At 45.2% G+C, this 13093-nt stretch overlaps 1 protein-coding gene across 2 annotated transcripts in view; it reads left to right on the forward strand.

Annotated features, from left to right (window-relative positions):
* The window catches only part of ALG9 (ALG9 alpha-1,2-mannosyltransferase), a 32895-nt gene extending 20168 nt beyond the window's left edge, over window positions 1-12727 (forward strand). For both annotated transcript variants that reach the window (XM_086476756.1, XM_086476758.1), the window contains 2 exons: window positions 1970-2100; window positions 12478-12727. In XM_086476756.1, the coding sequence (XP_086332882.1) occupies window positions 1970-2100; window positions 12478-12601 (255 nt within the window). In that variant the 3' untranslated portion in view covers window positions 12602-12727. The remainder of the gene's footprint in view (window positions 1-1969; window positions 2101-12477) is intronic.
* The last annotated feature ends 366 nt before the right edge of the window (window positions 12728-13093 follow it).

Raw genomic sequence — 13093 nt, forward strand, 5'->3', positions numbered from 1 at the left:
TCGAATACATTTTCATAATTTGGCAGGGTGTCACCAAACATTTTGGTCAGGGCAGAGCACTTACTTGCGTCACAGGCAGCTGATAAAGGCATGGCTGTGCTGATACCAAGTCCATGTGGTCTGAGAGGTGCAATGTGATGTCCGTCTGCTGCAAGTGAGGCAGTGAGGGTCATCAGTGCTACAGGACAAAGCCACCGTATTATGTGCCAGGCAACAAGCTTACTCTACCGGAACTACTTACCATTTTGCATGATTCTGCTTAAGCCCTGACATGAGATGACAAAACCAGTACCATGAGGCTTGCAGATATGACAGGCTGTGGAGCTTGTGTGATGCTTGTGGGTAACCTTTATTGGTCTGTTTGTGTTCTGATCAAATGTGCTGGAATTGTGTACAACTGATTGTAAAAGCACTTACAAAGAAGGCATGAAAAATTAGGTGCATGAGGGGATTTCTTTAGCAGAAAAGTTGCCGGATACACTGTTTCTTACAAGGGTATAAACGGGGGAGAGTGTGAGGCATTGGCTCCTCTCAGCCTGTTCTAGCATGTACTTTGTTGTCGTTCTCAGGCAGTGGGTCAAGCCTTTATTGTGTGGACTTGACTGAACATTCTTTAGGGCCAGGACAGCACCTATACAAGGTGTTAGTTGGCAGTGTCTTGTGATTTTTATACCTTACAAAGAGTTTATGATCATGACAAATGAGTGCCGAGTTGGTATACTTCCCAGCATCCATATTTAGTATTCCTCTCGTCTACAGAAATGTTCCTCTGGATGTGCCTTGACATAAGGTGCCCTTCTCACTGTTGTGCATGCACTTTGGAGCAGAATTCATGAATTGCTGTTACAGTAGTGATATGAGTAGTTATCCATAGGTCACTCAAAATGAGGGGATGTACTGGAAACTGCAAAGGTCTGTCCTTTTCAGAGTTTTTATCAATGATTTGCAGGGGGGAAGGAGGAATAGGCGATAGGCTTATTAAATAACAAATGATGTGGGAGAAAGTACATAATTAGAATTCAAAGTGGTTTTGACAAGTTGGAGAAAGGATCTGAAGAAAAAAAAGAGATTAAATTTGGTATGGGCACTGCACTAGACAAATAATTAGGTGATTACATGTAGGTTGAGGACCAGCCAGTTAGGCACAAGTCCTTCAGGAAAGGATCCAGGGGTGCAACGCATCTCTGGATGAATGCAACTTAGTAATGCCATGCTGCTGTATAAAGCGATGAACTATGTGATGGGTTATATGCACAGGAGCATGTTGTGCAACTGTTGGTTTGCTGCTCTGCATTAGAAAGTCCTTCATTAAAGGGCTACATCCTGATTTGGGCACTGCATTCAGGATAGATGTGACTAATTGAAGACCTGCAAGAATGATCACAAGGGTAGAAAACATGACTACAGGGTAATACAGAGCCATCTTTAGATAACAGAACTCTAGGATGTAAAAACTATCACAAAGAAAATGTTTTCCTTGTTCATGATGTAAAACATGTTGGAACAGGCATGAATTGAGACAGAAAAAGATTCAGTGTAGACATCAGGAAACCTTTCTAACAATAAAGATAGTGACATCTTTTGCCTGGATATCTTGTGGAGTCAGCATGTAAGAAGTCTTTAATAGCTAGTTAGACAACCACCAGGAAAAACATCAACAGAATTGGTTCTGCCACCTCAAATTCCCCTCTGTGACTTGACAGCTCCTCAGTAAGAGAGCTGGCAGTGGTACTTCCTCAGAGAGGGACCCTAGGACTCTCATCTATGACCAGAGCAGTACTAGTAGCTTGTATTCCCCCCTAAAGTGAAAACATTAAAAATATTTTAGCATGTATCCTGCACGAAGCATTTCACCGTGCTGCTAGAAATTTAACCCCCTTCTCATTGATAAGTAGCAGCCTGTATAAATGAACACATACAACCAGAAGCCTACAGGAAATAAATGACACCAATGTCTTTCTTTCTGCAGATTGACATTTCCAAATGCCACTATCTGGTGGACTTGGATACAGCAGCTGAAACCCCAAGGGAGCCAAGGTATTCCTCCAACAAAGAAGAGTGGGTAACCATTGCCTACAAGCCGTTCCTAGATGCTTCCAGGTATGCTTTACACATTTGAAAGGGAGGAAAAAAGGCTGTCAGGTCTGTGGACCGACTCTGTTCAATTATCCGCTTGCAAAAGTAGCTGTATACAGGGAGGAAAGATACACTTGGGAAATGCCAGCTTGAAATCCAGTTTCTAGTAAAGGCAGCTTGCTGGCAACAGTGGATCCTTTGTCAAACTTGTACTTGCAATATTTATGACCTAGATTGCTGTAGAGGGTGAAGCTAGCTGAGGAGGGTGGTGAGAAGGATTATTTTTAAGAAGAATCCTCCCTGTGTACTTCTTGCTGAAGTAATGTTTTTTTTGTTTTTCTTTATAAAGACATGAGGTGTACGTCGTTTCCTCCCAACAGACTTTTGAATCTGCTGTCTGGTTTCATCCAAATTCAAGGCTAGTGTAAGTCAATCTCAAAGAGCATGAGCTCTTACAAATTTTATGAAAGCTGGCAGACAAAGAGAGGAGACAGCCTCATTGAGTGAAAAATCAGCAAGGTCACACCTTTATTAGGCATCAGAGAATCCATGGAAGAGACCTCTGTTAGAATTCAAGCTCTGCTTATCACTGAACAACTTGCTTGTGTGTCTGAACAGGAATGTCTGTGAGAAGCAGAGATTGAACTTGCTCTCCTCCAGGCTAACTAACGGGGTGGAATCGGGGTTGTCAAACTGGAAATGTTAATACATTCCTGCAAATCCAGAAACGCTCACCTGTAAGGCGATGGTTATTTAGTCATTTAAAGCTCTGGCTGTGTAGCTGTCCTAACAGGACAGAGAGGCTGACTGGAAAAATCGCTGTAAAAAAACTAACACAGAGTTCAGTGCTCTCCTATTTGCTGTGTGAAACCTTATTACTTCCTAGTAATAGGACCCTCCAGGGAGGGGGCTGGTAAAAGCAGTTGAACAGTGAGAAAGAGTGATAATGTTAGAGCAGCTCCCAGGAGTGCTCTTATGTTGCCAGCTTGCTGACACAAACAAGTTTTCTTGGCAAGGTCTTTCATGAGCTGTGTTCCCAGAGACTTGCTGTTACATTCGGGCAGGACTTTAGGAAGGGAGAATGAGATGCCCAATGGGTCTTATTAATAAGGCAACAGAAGCAGCTGCGTAAGAGTTTTGCAGAGGACTCCTTGTGCAGAGCATATACCCCTGAATGTGCATTTCTGCTTTGAAGAACACATTCATGTGTTTTGAAGTCTGGTTTATCATGTTATCCTCTGTTGAACAGCCAAGCTTTGATGGCTTGGACCTGATCTAAAGTCCTTTGAAGTCAATCAGAGGCACTGAGTCAGGTCCAAATGAGCCTTTAAGACACCTTGGGTTAACCATGGCAATGTAGTTTGCTAGGGGTGCTTTCAGAGGTAGCGGCTGTCTGCTGCAGAGATGCTAGCCTACCTAATGAGAGCAAAGTGAATTATTCTGGTATGGCTGTACATCTCACAGACTTCTCCAGAATGTCCTGCGTTCTCCCTGGCTTCTTTCCACCTTTGCTCATTTTTCCTGTCCTTGGCTGATGTATGGTAGAGAAGGAGTTGGTCTGTCTCATGGGGCTTTTTGGATTATTGCACTTTCAGCCCCCACCCATAGCCTCTGAGCTTTTGATTAAAGCTCATGAGAGACATACCACTGCTTGCTCTTCTGAAGTCATTTTGTGTCCCCTTAGAGGCTGTGCCCTGCTCCATACAAACCACCAGCTGTCTGGAAGCCATAGCACAGTTTGTCTGCTCCTTTTGTGGGGAGAGAGTTGAGTCTGCAGCTGTAGGCCTTACCACTGGATGGACACAAGTGTTTCAAATCCTCCACTTTCACCCAGGCTTTTTTGTTCATTCCTAACTTGGCTGGGGATTTTTCCTGTAAGGTGCATGTACATCTGATGTCATCTCAATCCTGATCCTACTGCAATGCTGACTGGAATCAGTGCAAGGAGTTAAGCTAGAGCCCAATGTGTAGCTTAGTACTGAGCTGAGTCCTTGTCACTCTCTTCACTGCTTTAGTGCTGTCTCCATATGAGTCACTCTAATACATTTTTCTTTCCTCTTTTTTTCTGCTCCTTATTAGGGAAAATTGATAGGATTAAGGATTTTCCCTGTTTACAGCTAAACCCCTGCGTCCTGCCAAGCATAAATATCTGTCTGGCTTCTCAGGAGTTTGGCTGAATACATAGGTAGATGTGGTGTTGCAGCTCTGTGCTTCTAGGGGAAATGCTGTCAAAGTACTTCTTGCCAGCCTGAGACTGGTAACTTCTTCCCAAGCTTGGCGCTGAAAACCTGTGCAATCGTTTTGATTTGATATATGATACTGTGTGTCGCATTCAGATCATCTAAACTCCAGCTAGATTCCCAAGCTGTATGTTTCTTGTTGGCTAAGTATCTCTGCAAGCCTGCAGCCAAACTCTGGTAACCCACTTGGTACAGGGACATTGATTTCTCCGTGTGGTCCTTCATGTCTGGCTCGTGAAGGGAGAGTCCATGTGGCTGTTACCACTGGAAGTAATGGCTTGGCTTGTAGCAAAGGTAGCATCTCACCACGGAGCAGCAGCTTGTTGTGAGGAGCTGGATGGGAGTCACAGAGAGGTCCTGGAACTTCAGAGCATACTGACCCTGGTAACAAGGAGATGTAAAGGCAGAATACTGGGGGTGGGGAAAGGGGAGCATTCTCCTTGGCTAAGCAATCACCAAGACCTTAGAACAGATCACCTAAAGGTGGTGGGGAGGGAAGGGGATCTTTCTGTCTGCTGTGTCCTCCTTAACGAAGATGCTGTTGCATTAGTAGGAGACTGGAATAGAAGAGTGTTTGCAGAGCACGTCCCAAGAATAGATCAGGCAGGCAGATCCTTAGCCCTGCTGGTGTCGCCTGTCAGCCTCCTCCGCTCCTGTTCTTGTGCTGCGTGGAAATTCTCCATGCTGTTCCTTATCAACGCCTCACAGCTGGAGCAGAGGGGAGGTGTGCCTTCACCAGTGGAGGAGGCCAGGTTGCCATGGCAGCCGGTCTGATTTCCATCCCTGCTGTTAGTACCTCCAGAGCTCCCGCAGTTTGGAGCACCAGGCTCTGTCGCTTCAGCAGACCTTCAGCCCGTCGACAGGTGGGGCAGCTTGAGTGCACGGTGCTGGCGAAGGACTAGAAGGGCGTGTGCTTACCTGGGGGGTATCACTGATGCTGGGGGATGAGCGAACCAGTAGTGTTCTCCCCATCTTGTCACCCTGCTTGTCTGACAGATTCTTTGTTCCCCTTGAAGAAGAACAGTAAGCCAGGCCCCAGGGCCTGCCTAGCAGTGCAAATGCGTAGCAGTGGGCACAGCTTCCCAGGACAACTCACGGTACAGTGAAGAGCGGAAAGAACAAACCGTGCAAAGTCTGATCTGCCCTGTTTTTAGCCAGTGTGTCATGTAAAGGCATCACATTTAAAACTGGATACTGCAGACAAGGTCAAGACCTCTTTTGCCAGTCCATCCACAACAGCATGAGCAAGAGAAATTTCAGAAAGGCTCTTTGTGGATTACCTGCTTCAAAATTTTTGTCATGTATTTTTAATTTCTTTCTGTAATTTGGCCCTTGGAGAAGAGGTAGGGTGGATGAGTGATTAAGGGCCTCAGCTGGAACTTGGTGCTTCCATGTCCAGGTCTCTTCAACCATCCCTGTGTGGCAGTTTCCCATTTGGACCAAAAGCTTGTTAGCTCCCCACTTATCTCCAGGAGTTTTTTGACAATGAATGAAAGAATGAGGAGCTTCAGCTTCATAATAGCAGTGGCAGGTAAATACATTTGCATTGTTTTGCATCTGAGTATTGGAATTTTGCTGCGACATCCATATAAAGGTTTCCCATGGTAAATGTTCATAATTGGTCTGTTGAGCTCCTTGCTCTGAATGCGTCATAGCATTTCTAAAATAAGACAGTGTTGTATGCTTTGGTTTTTTTTCCCTGAGTGTGACTGAGTTGTAGCTTGCATAAAGTAATGGGGCTCAAGCGATTCTCAAAAGGGGAAATGACACAAGTTTTGCAATAGATTGGCAGCTGACAGATGAGTTAGCTAGTGGCAGCTGCAGATCTGCCTAGCAATTGAATGAGATGCAAGGGTCTGTCTCACCCTGCAGACCTGTTGTTGGGACTGGAAAACCTCATTTGCAAAGCAAGTACTACTGGTGCAGCTTCCTGTTTGGCTGCAGCAGCCTCCCTTGCTGCTAGTCAGCCCTTGCTTTGCTTGCTTCTGTCCTTATCTCAGTCTGTAGAGTACCCAGCCTGCTTGAGTGGGCACTGAAGAGCTTCAGGGGGAGGACACTGGAAGTTGCCACTCCATCCAGCTGAAAGGTTCTCTGAGGGCATCAGTGATGCCTTGAGACTGTTTTGGGGATGCAACAAGTATTACTGTACTGAGAAGGTATGGAAATCCCAGAAAAACACTTCTGTGTTTTTGTTTCAATTTAATTTGAGACAACAAATCTAGGCAGTGCTGTCTCCTTTAGAGTTGAGAAACTGATCGTTCTGGGGAGCCAAAGAGCAGCAGTAACACAGTTGTAACAGCATGTTAGTTGCTAGAAGTTGGTAAGTTGAAAGGATCCCAGAGCTAGTAGATCTGTGGGGAGAGTTCCTCCCAATGTGAGACACACAGATCTGTGGGTAGAGTCAGTGAAGATGCACCAGGAACTCCCATAATGATGCAGGCTGCTCGCATTTCTGAGCATGTACCTTTCCCCGCTCCCCAGCTCAGCAGAGCGACGCATCTCTCAAATCCAACACCTGCTTCCACACAATGATTTGGAAATGTCCCTCGCTACCTATGAGGCAAGTGTAAAAACACTATGAAAATGCATCTTTTTTGATAAAAGGGAAGGAGGAACAGAAGAAGTGTCACTGAACTGAGCTGTGAGGGAAGCTATCAGTGTAGGTTTCAGTTTTGCAGCTCAGTGGCTGCAGAGCAAGGATCATTTGGGGGGAAAAAAAAAATTAACACCTCCCTACCCAAACCGAACTCCAGCTCTTGTTCTTTGAAAATAAATGACCCCAGCAGTTCAATTCACTCCTGCTGAACTGGAGGCTTCTGGGACTCACTGTGAGTCTCACATTGACGTCAGCAAGTGCAAACGTAAATCTCAGCTGGCTCTGATAAATGGTGCTGCTAATTGAATTAGAGAGCACTCCAAGCCACCAGCTAATTATTCTCCTCAGGAAGCAGCTTTGCCAAGGTCCATTTAATTCTATATTGGCTGAGCACTCCGAATCTGGCACAGAAAAGGGGAAATATATTACAGCTCCCCACTGAGGAGCACATATTTTCCAGCTCTTTAGGCTGAGCTTGCCCCAAACGCTTGGGTTTTCCATCAAAAAAAATATTCTTAGTGCAAAATTAATGATGCGGTCACCTTGTTCTAGCATATCATTACCCTGGTTTGAGAAGAGCCTCCGTCTCATTCTCTTTAATGGTGCTTTCCTCCACGTTACATGAAATATTTTCCCTACTTCTGTTTTACAAATAGTTAAATTACTTCTTAGGTGCATGGTTGGTGCAAAATTTAACACCTAGAGGAAGTGCAAATGTTAATGGGTTTTCGGAGAGCTTTGATCATGAGCTTCCTGTGTATGCCTGTAGCTAGAAGGTACTAGGTTCTGCCCTTGTGGCAGAGATTCAGCTTCCTCCTGCCTCTTATTTCTGCCATTCCCTTCTTCTTTCTTATGCTTCTTTCTGAATTCTGCTGCCACTGGGTAAGAAGTTCAGGTTACAAGATGCAGTTAGGAAGAATCTCCCACCACTACGTGTATCTAACTGGTTCCATTCCATGTCAGTCTATGAGCTTGGGAGCGGGGACTTCAACATCTTCACTTAGCAGCCCTTGCTTCCGTTCCAGAAGATCCTCCACTGGTGTTAGAATAAGACTGTGGAGTTGCTTTTCCTGAAGTCCAATAGGTAATTGACGGAAATACATTTAGCACCAAACAGCACTGTGGTTCCAGCTTTCCTGGGCCTACTGATAACTGTGCATGTCTATCCTAACTGGCTGCTGCTCTGGGTGCTGCAGCAGTCACTCCCCTAGAAACCAAAAAAGCCCCCCCCCGCCCCAGAATGTGGGATAACTCCCATGTCTGGAGCACAGCAAGAGCTGGGCAGAATTTGCCTGTTGCCTGGCTCCAGACTGGAGCCCACCACTGAAAGAGCCTTGCTGCATCAGTGTTCCAGTAGCGCTGCACCAGACCCTTGGCCACCCAGCTTGGAGTGACTGTGGCCTTGATCTTGCTACCAACATGCTGCTTGGGAGCTCTATGCTGATTGAGGCTACACACATTCACAGTCTCTGGGGGACAAATTTAGAAGCAAATGCAAATAGAACATTATATATATATTCACTGTCATCTGTCATCCCATCCCCTTCCATGTGCCATCTGTTGTCTGAGGTTGCTGAGCCCGACGAAGCAAGGTGACAGGAGGTAAAGGTTCCCTGTCTGAATTTAAAGCTCTGTCATGACTTCCTGAGCTGTAGGTGCATCAGCAGCCATGGTTCTCTCATGGCTGCTAATGAGAGCAGGCATCCAGGGCTTTGCTATTGTGTAGTTAGCCAGCAGCAGAGAGAGCAGCCTCATGCTTATGTCCAGTCCGAGTCTCTTTTCAGTGAGAACGTTGCCGCTGAACAACTACAGAGGCTGACCTTACAGCTGTGGAGCAGATGTGTCGGTGCTACCATTTACTAGGTCATATTCAGGGTTTCATGTTTTTATATCTGAGATGTGATTCTCTTAGCACGTAGATGTTATTATTTTTAAGATGCCTCTTTTATTTTCTGTTGCCTTTTTTTAACCTGTGTCCTCAGACTGGGTAATTGGAACCAATGTAAACTGTTCCCTAATCACCTTTATAAGTCTTGTTAGTGAAGAGTCATTTTGCTATGGCACCAGCAGCCTGACTAGCTAACACCTGGAGGAAACCAAGGACTCCTTGTGGACTTACAGTTTGAGTAATACATCATTTCACCTCGAAGAGCAGGTTCACCTTTACTTTTGGGGTCTCCTCTGGCTAAATGAGATTTACAGTTCTCTCTTCTTGGAGCACATACTTGTTTTGAGGGAGGAGTACAGGAACGTAGATCAGCTGTGGCCTTTACACACCGATTCACTGTAGTGTTGTTTGTCATGAGTGCCTTGGTGTTATGTGTGACATCCACTGGTGGGAAGAGCAGCTATCTTTCTGCTCTGCATTTCTTGTCATTTCCCACCCTGGGTATTTTTTTCCATCAGTCATTCCTGCCTCTCCTTTTATGATCTTTTTACCAACAGTATTTTCTCCTCCTGTTTCACTGCTGATATAAACTGTGAAACAGTGAACACTGATATTTAAACTGCTGCTAATAAGGGCTGAGTTGCCAGCAAAGTTAAGAGCATGTGGAGACCTTTCATTGCTCAGAGTTGTTGTTTCAGGCTGTCTGCAAACTCAGGATGGTTACACTGAGCTGGCTTATTTGGGAGGAGATTTTTGCTACTATCAGCTCCTGGAATATCCTTTTGTTCTAGAAAGCAAAGCTGAACCCTGCATATTCTGAACATACGCCATAAAGACTATGTGAGCACAACCATGTGAGATGCATTGGGCCTGTATTTCAGAATACCAATAAGTAAAAAGTACAGGAAGTGTTCCTCGCAAAAGGTGTAAGGAAGAGGAAATGCAGACAGGATAGCAGTGATTCTGCAGAGCTGTGAGAGGCACCAGCATTGAGGGTAAACACAGGCACTAGTTCTGTTGCTCCAGCAATGGAGCATTACGGGGTGCCCGCTGCATCGTGTAATGCTGGCTCGGGCAGGCTGTCAGTATGTAGATGCATCCAGGTCAAGGGGAAGATGTGAACTGGGTGCTGTTGTCTGACTGCTGTCAGCTCTACGTCTGGACTGAGCGACTGAAAGCATTTTCAGTGCTACAGACTGTATACTCGGGACCTGAGCTGTCAGCTGAAGGTGCTGCCTTGCTCTCTGTCCCTGAGCTAAACTGCACAAGTCTAATTCAACAAATTACTTCACCTTAACCCAAGCACACACCCTGAGATCTGGGGAATTGTGCTAGTTTCTGTCCCTTTCTTACAATGTAGCAGCAAGCTAGTACTCTTCCTTATTCTTCAGTTTCCTCCTTTTAAAGAGCATCCCAGGCAGCTCGAACACAGTTGCTTTTTCTTGTTTTTCTTTGCTAAAGGGAATTGAAGTGAAACCACACCACTCTCAGAGAGCATCCATGGTAGCAGTGGTGGGTTGTCAGGCTCGGAGGAGGAGATGCCAGAGTAAGTTGAGCAGTGACACGATGTTCATTAGCCACAAGAGATGGAGGAGGAAAATCAAGCACTTGTTTTCAAAGAGATACCTTTGCTTCTAGTGACTGGAGGGAGGGCTGACCGCCAATTTCCAGGCACAAGAAAATGATAGCTGCAAAAAAAGTTCCTTGTTCAGAATACGCCAAAATTACCATCTTCTGCCTGGTTATTTGCTACTAAGAGATTCTGCTTTGAACATGTTCCTGATTCCAGCACCTTGGGAATTCACAAAGAGCAACCATTTTCAGTGATTCTTTTATTTAGCAACTTTGCTGGGTGCTTTACAATTTGTAAGTGGCCTAAGTATTATCACTGAGCTTTTTGTTCTTCAAAGTGAAGCAATCAGCATTTTTATATCCTAAAGCACAAGTCGAGTGCTTGGCAAAAAGCAGGCTTACAAGATGCTGGATGTTGAAAGGAGGCAGTCTCACAGTCAGAAGTGGGACTTGTAAATTTTAGAAACTCAGACTTGCTCAGTCTGTCTGAGGTTAGACCATACTTTCTGCCTCAGTTTCCCGTCTCCAGTGTGGGAAGAGTACTGCTTTGTCCGTCACTTTGTCTGTCTAATCGTTTCAACTGAAAAATGCCTTGCTTGTATGGCATCTTATGTAACAGGACCCTGCTGCTGAGTGGTGCTATGCTAATGAAAGTAGGTGTCGCCCGTCTTTTCCTGGATGGTCTTTTACTCCAAGTTGCAGGAGATCAGGAGCTGCTTGTTCTCAGATGAATTACAGTAAAGCTGTCTAAGAACTCTGGGAATCTCTGGGGAGATGTAGTTCACATTAGCAGTTCCTGCCATTGTTTTTTAGACTGCATTTTTGAAAGATATCCAATGCTGCCTTACAATAAGCAAACAAAGCAGAATTCATCTTTCTTCTGAAAAGGTGACTTGAATTGGCTGTCCAGAACCTTGGCTGGGTTACCAGCAAAGCTGTGTGAACTGCAGTGACCAGCAAGTACATGCTGGATCTGTGTACCATCCCTGACCACTTAGCATGCTGCAAATCAAATTTGAGTGCTGCTGCTGCTGCTGCTGCTGCTTTTCCAAGCTTTATGTGAATGGAGTTAGACTTACGTCTGTCAAAGGTTGATAGTTTACCAACAAGTTGATCTTAAAGCGATAAAGAGATAGGCTTCAACACTGAGGAAGCAACACTCTGCCCCAGGCCTGATTTCAGTAAGTTGCTCAAATTTTTGAAGCTTTTAGCAAGGTTCAGTGCTGCTGCTGAAGGACATTATATTTGTGCACTTCGCATTTAAACCTGGATTTTACTATTAGTTTGCTCAGTAAGAGAATACATGCATTTAAAATGTACTCAGCTAGCACAGCTCCAGCAATTAGCAGCCAAACAAAAGGTACTAATTTGATGCAGCCATTAAACCCTCCATGCTTGAGTACTCCATTGGTCCAATTGTTGCAAAGTGCTGTGAAATGCCAGCTCCCGGCACTAGCAGGGCATGAAGTGAATGCTGGCAGCCTTCAGCAAACTGCCTTGTAGGGTTTAGAGCAGTCCATCCCTCCTTAATTCAATACCCTCAACAGAAGATCAGCACAAGAGCAAAACTTCAAAATGCCAGTGCCCATCAAAGCTTCTGTCTGCCCTTCAGACGTGTGTGGAGGAACAGGAGGCCAGAAAGATTGGATAGAAAAGAGGAGATGCCAGGAGCTAAATGCAGCCTTGCTATCTTTCACCTTCATAACGTGCCGTGACGAACGAGAGGCCTGCCTGACTGTGTGCTATGAAAGGCCCACAGGGCTATACTGTCTGCTTTTTGGACAGTGATATCTGGGATCTAAGTTTCTTTCAATAATCACAACACCTTCCTGTCCTCTCTCCCCCTTAGTCCTACTGGAGTGGATAGGGGGCATGCTGAAGAACTGGGCAAGCTGCTGCTCTTAAACTAGTGATGCTGGCACAAACCAGCAATGGTCCCCCCAACAGGGAGAAGACGGGACTCGGCTTGGTATGCCTGAACCATTAGCTTCCTCATGTCACTGACTGACCAGCCCAAATCTTTTGCAAAGCCTCATTTGTATAGTTTTGAACACTCTGGCAAATGAGCGCTTTAAGGATGATTTGTTTTTCCTTTCTGGTTTCAGGTCCTCCAAGCTGCTGCGTGCATTCTACATCCCTCTCCTCTCAGAACAGTACACATGGTATGCAAACTATACTATTCTGAAATCCCGGAGGTCGAAGCAAACCAGGAAAAAAGTGGGAGGCTAGCAACACACCTGGGCAACAAAACCAAAAGCATCTGCTGACACTCTTGGACAGCTGCCTAAAGCCATCTTCAGTTTCCTTTTTGAAAGATTGCGCTTGTAAGATTCACTAATAAAGATCTCCCGTGAAGTGATTTCACTCTGCAAGATTCCAGCTGTAGAAAGGGTGCATCATCTGCTTTCAGTTCTCAATGTCAGGTCTCTGCTCTGCCTACACAGAACATATTGGTAAGAAACCATATGAAAATCCAGCAGACACCTACGAACATATTATCCCTGCTGCTCCCTGTGTTATTATCTGTTACACCAGAGAAGAGAAAAATGGAAAAGAAAAAGGAATGACATTATGAGGTTCTGATCCAGGTTGCAATCTGGCACTGGGAAAATCCGGCTCAGCCTCTCTCTTTCTCTCTCCCATCCCCCTCCTTCACTGTCCTCATCTGCTTAAGTAGTGCTGACCTTCTCCTAGGGAATTTTTTCAGGTAACAACGTTTAG

Source organism: Leptosomus discolor, chromosome 22 (assembly GCF_034619465.1).
Source record: "Leptosomus discolor isolate bLepDis1 chromosome 22, bLepDis1.hap2, whole genome shotgun sequence".
NCBI classification, from domain to species: Eukaryota; Metazoa; Chordata; class Aves; order Leptosomiformes; family Leptosomidae; genus Leptosomus; species Leptosomus discolor.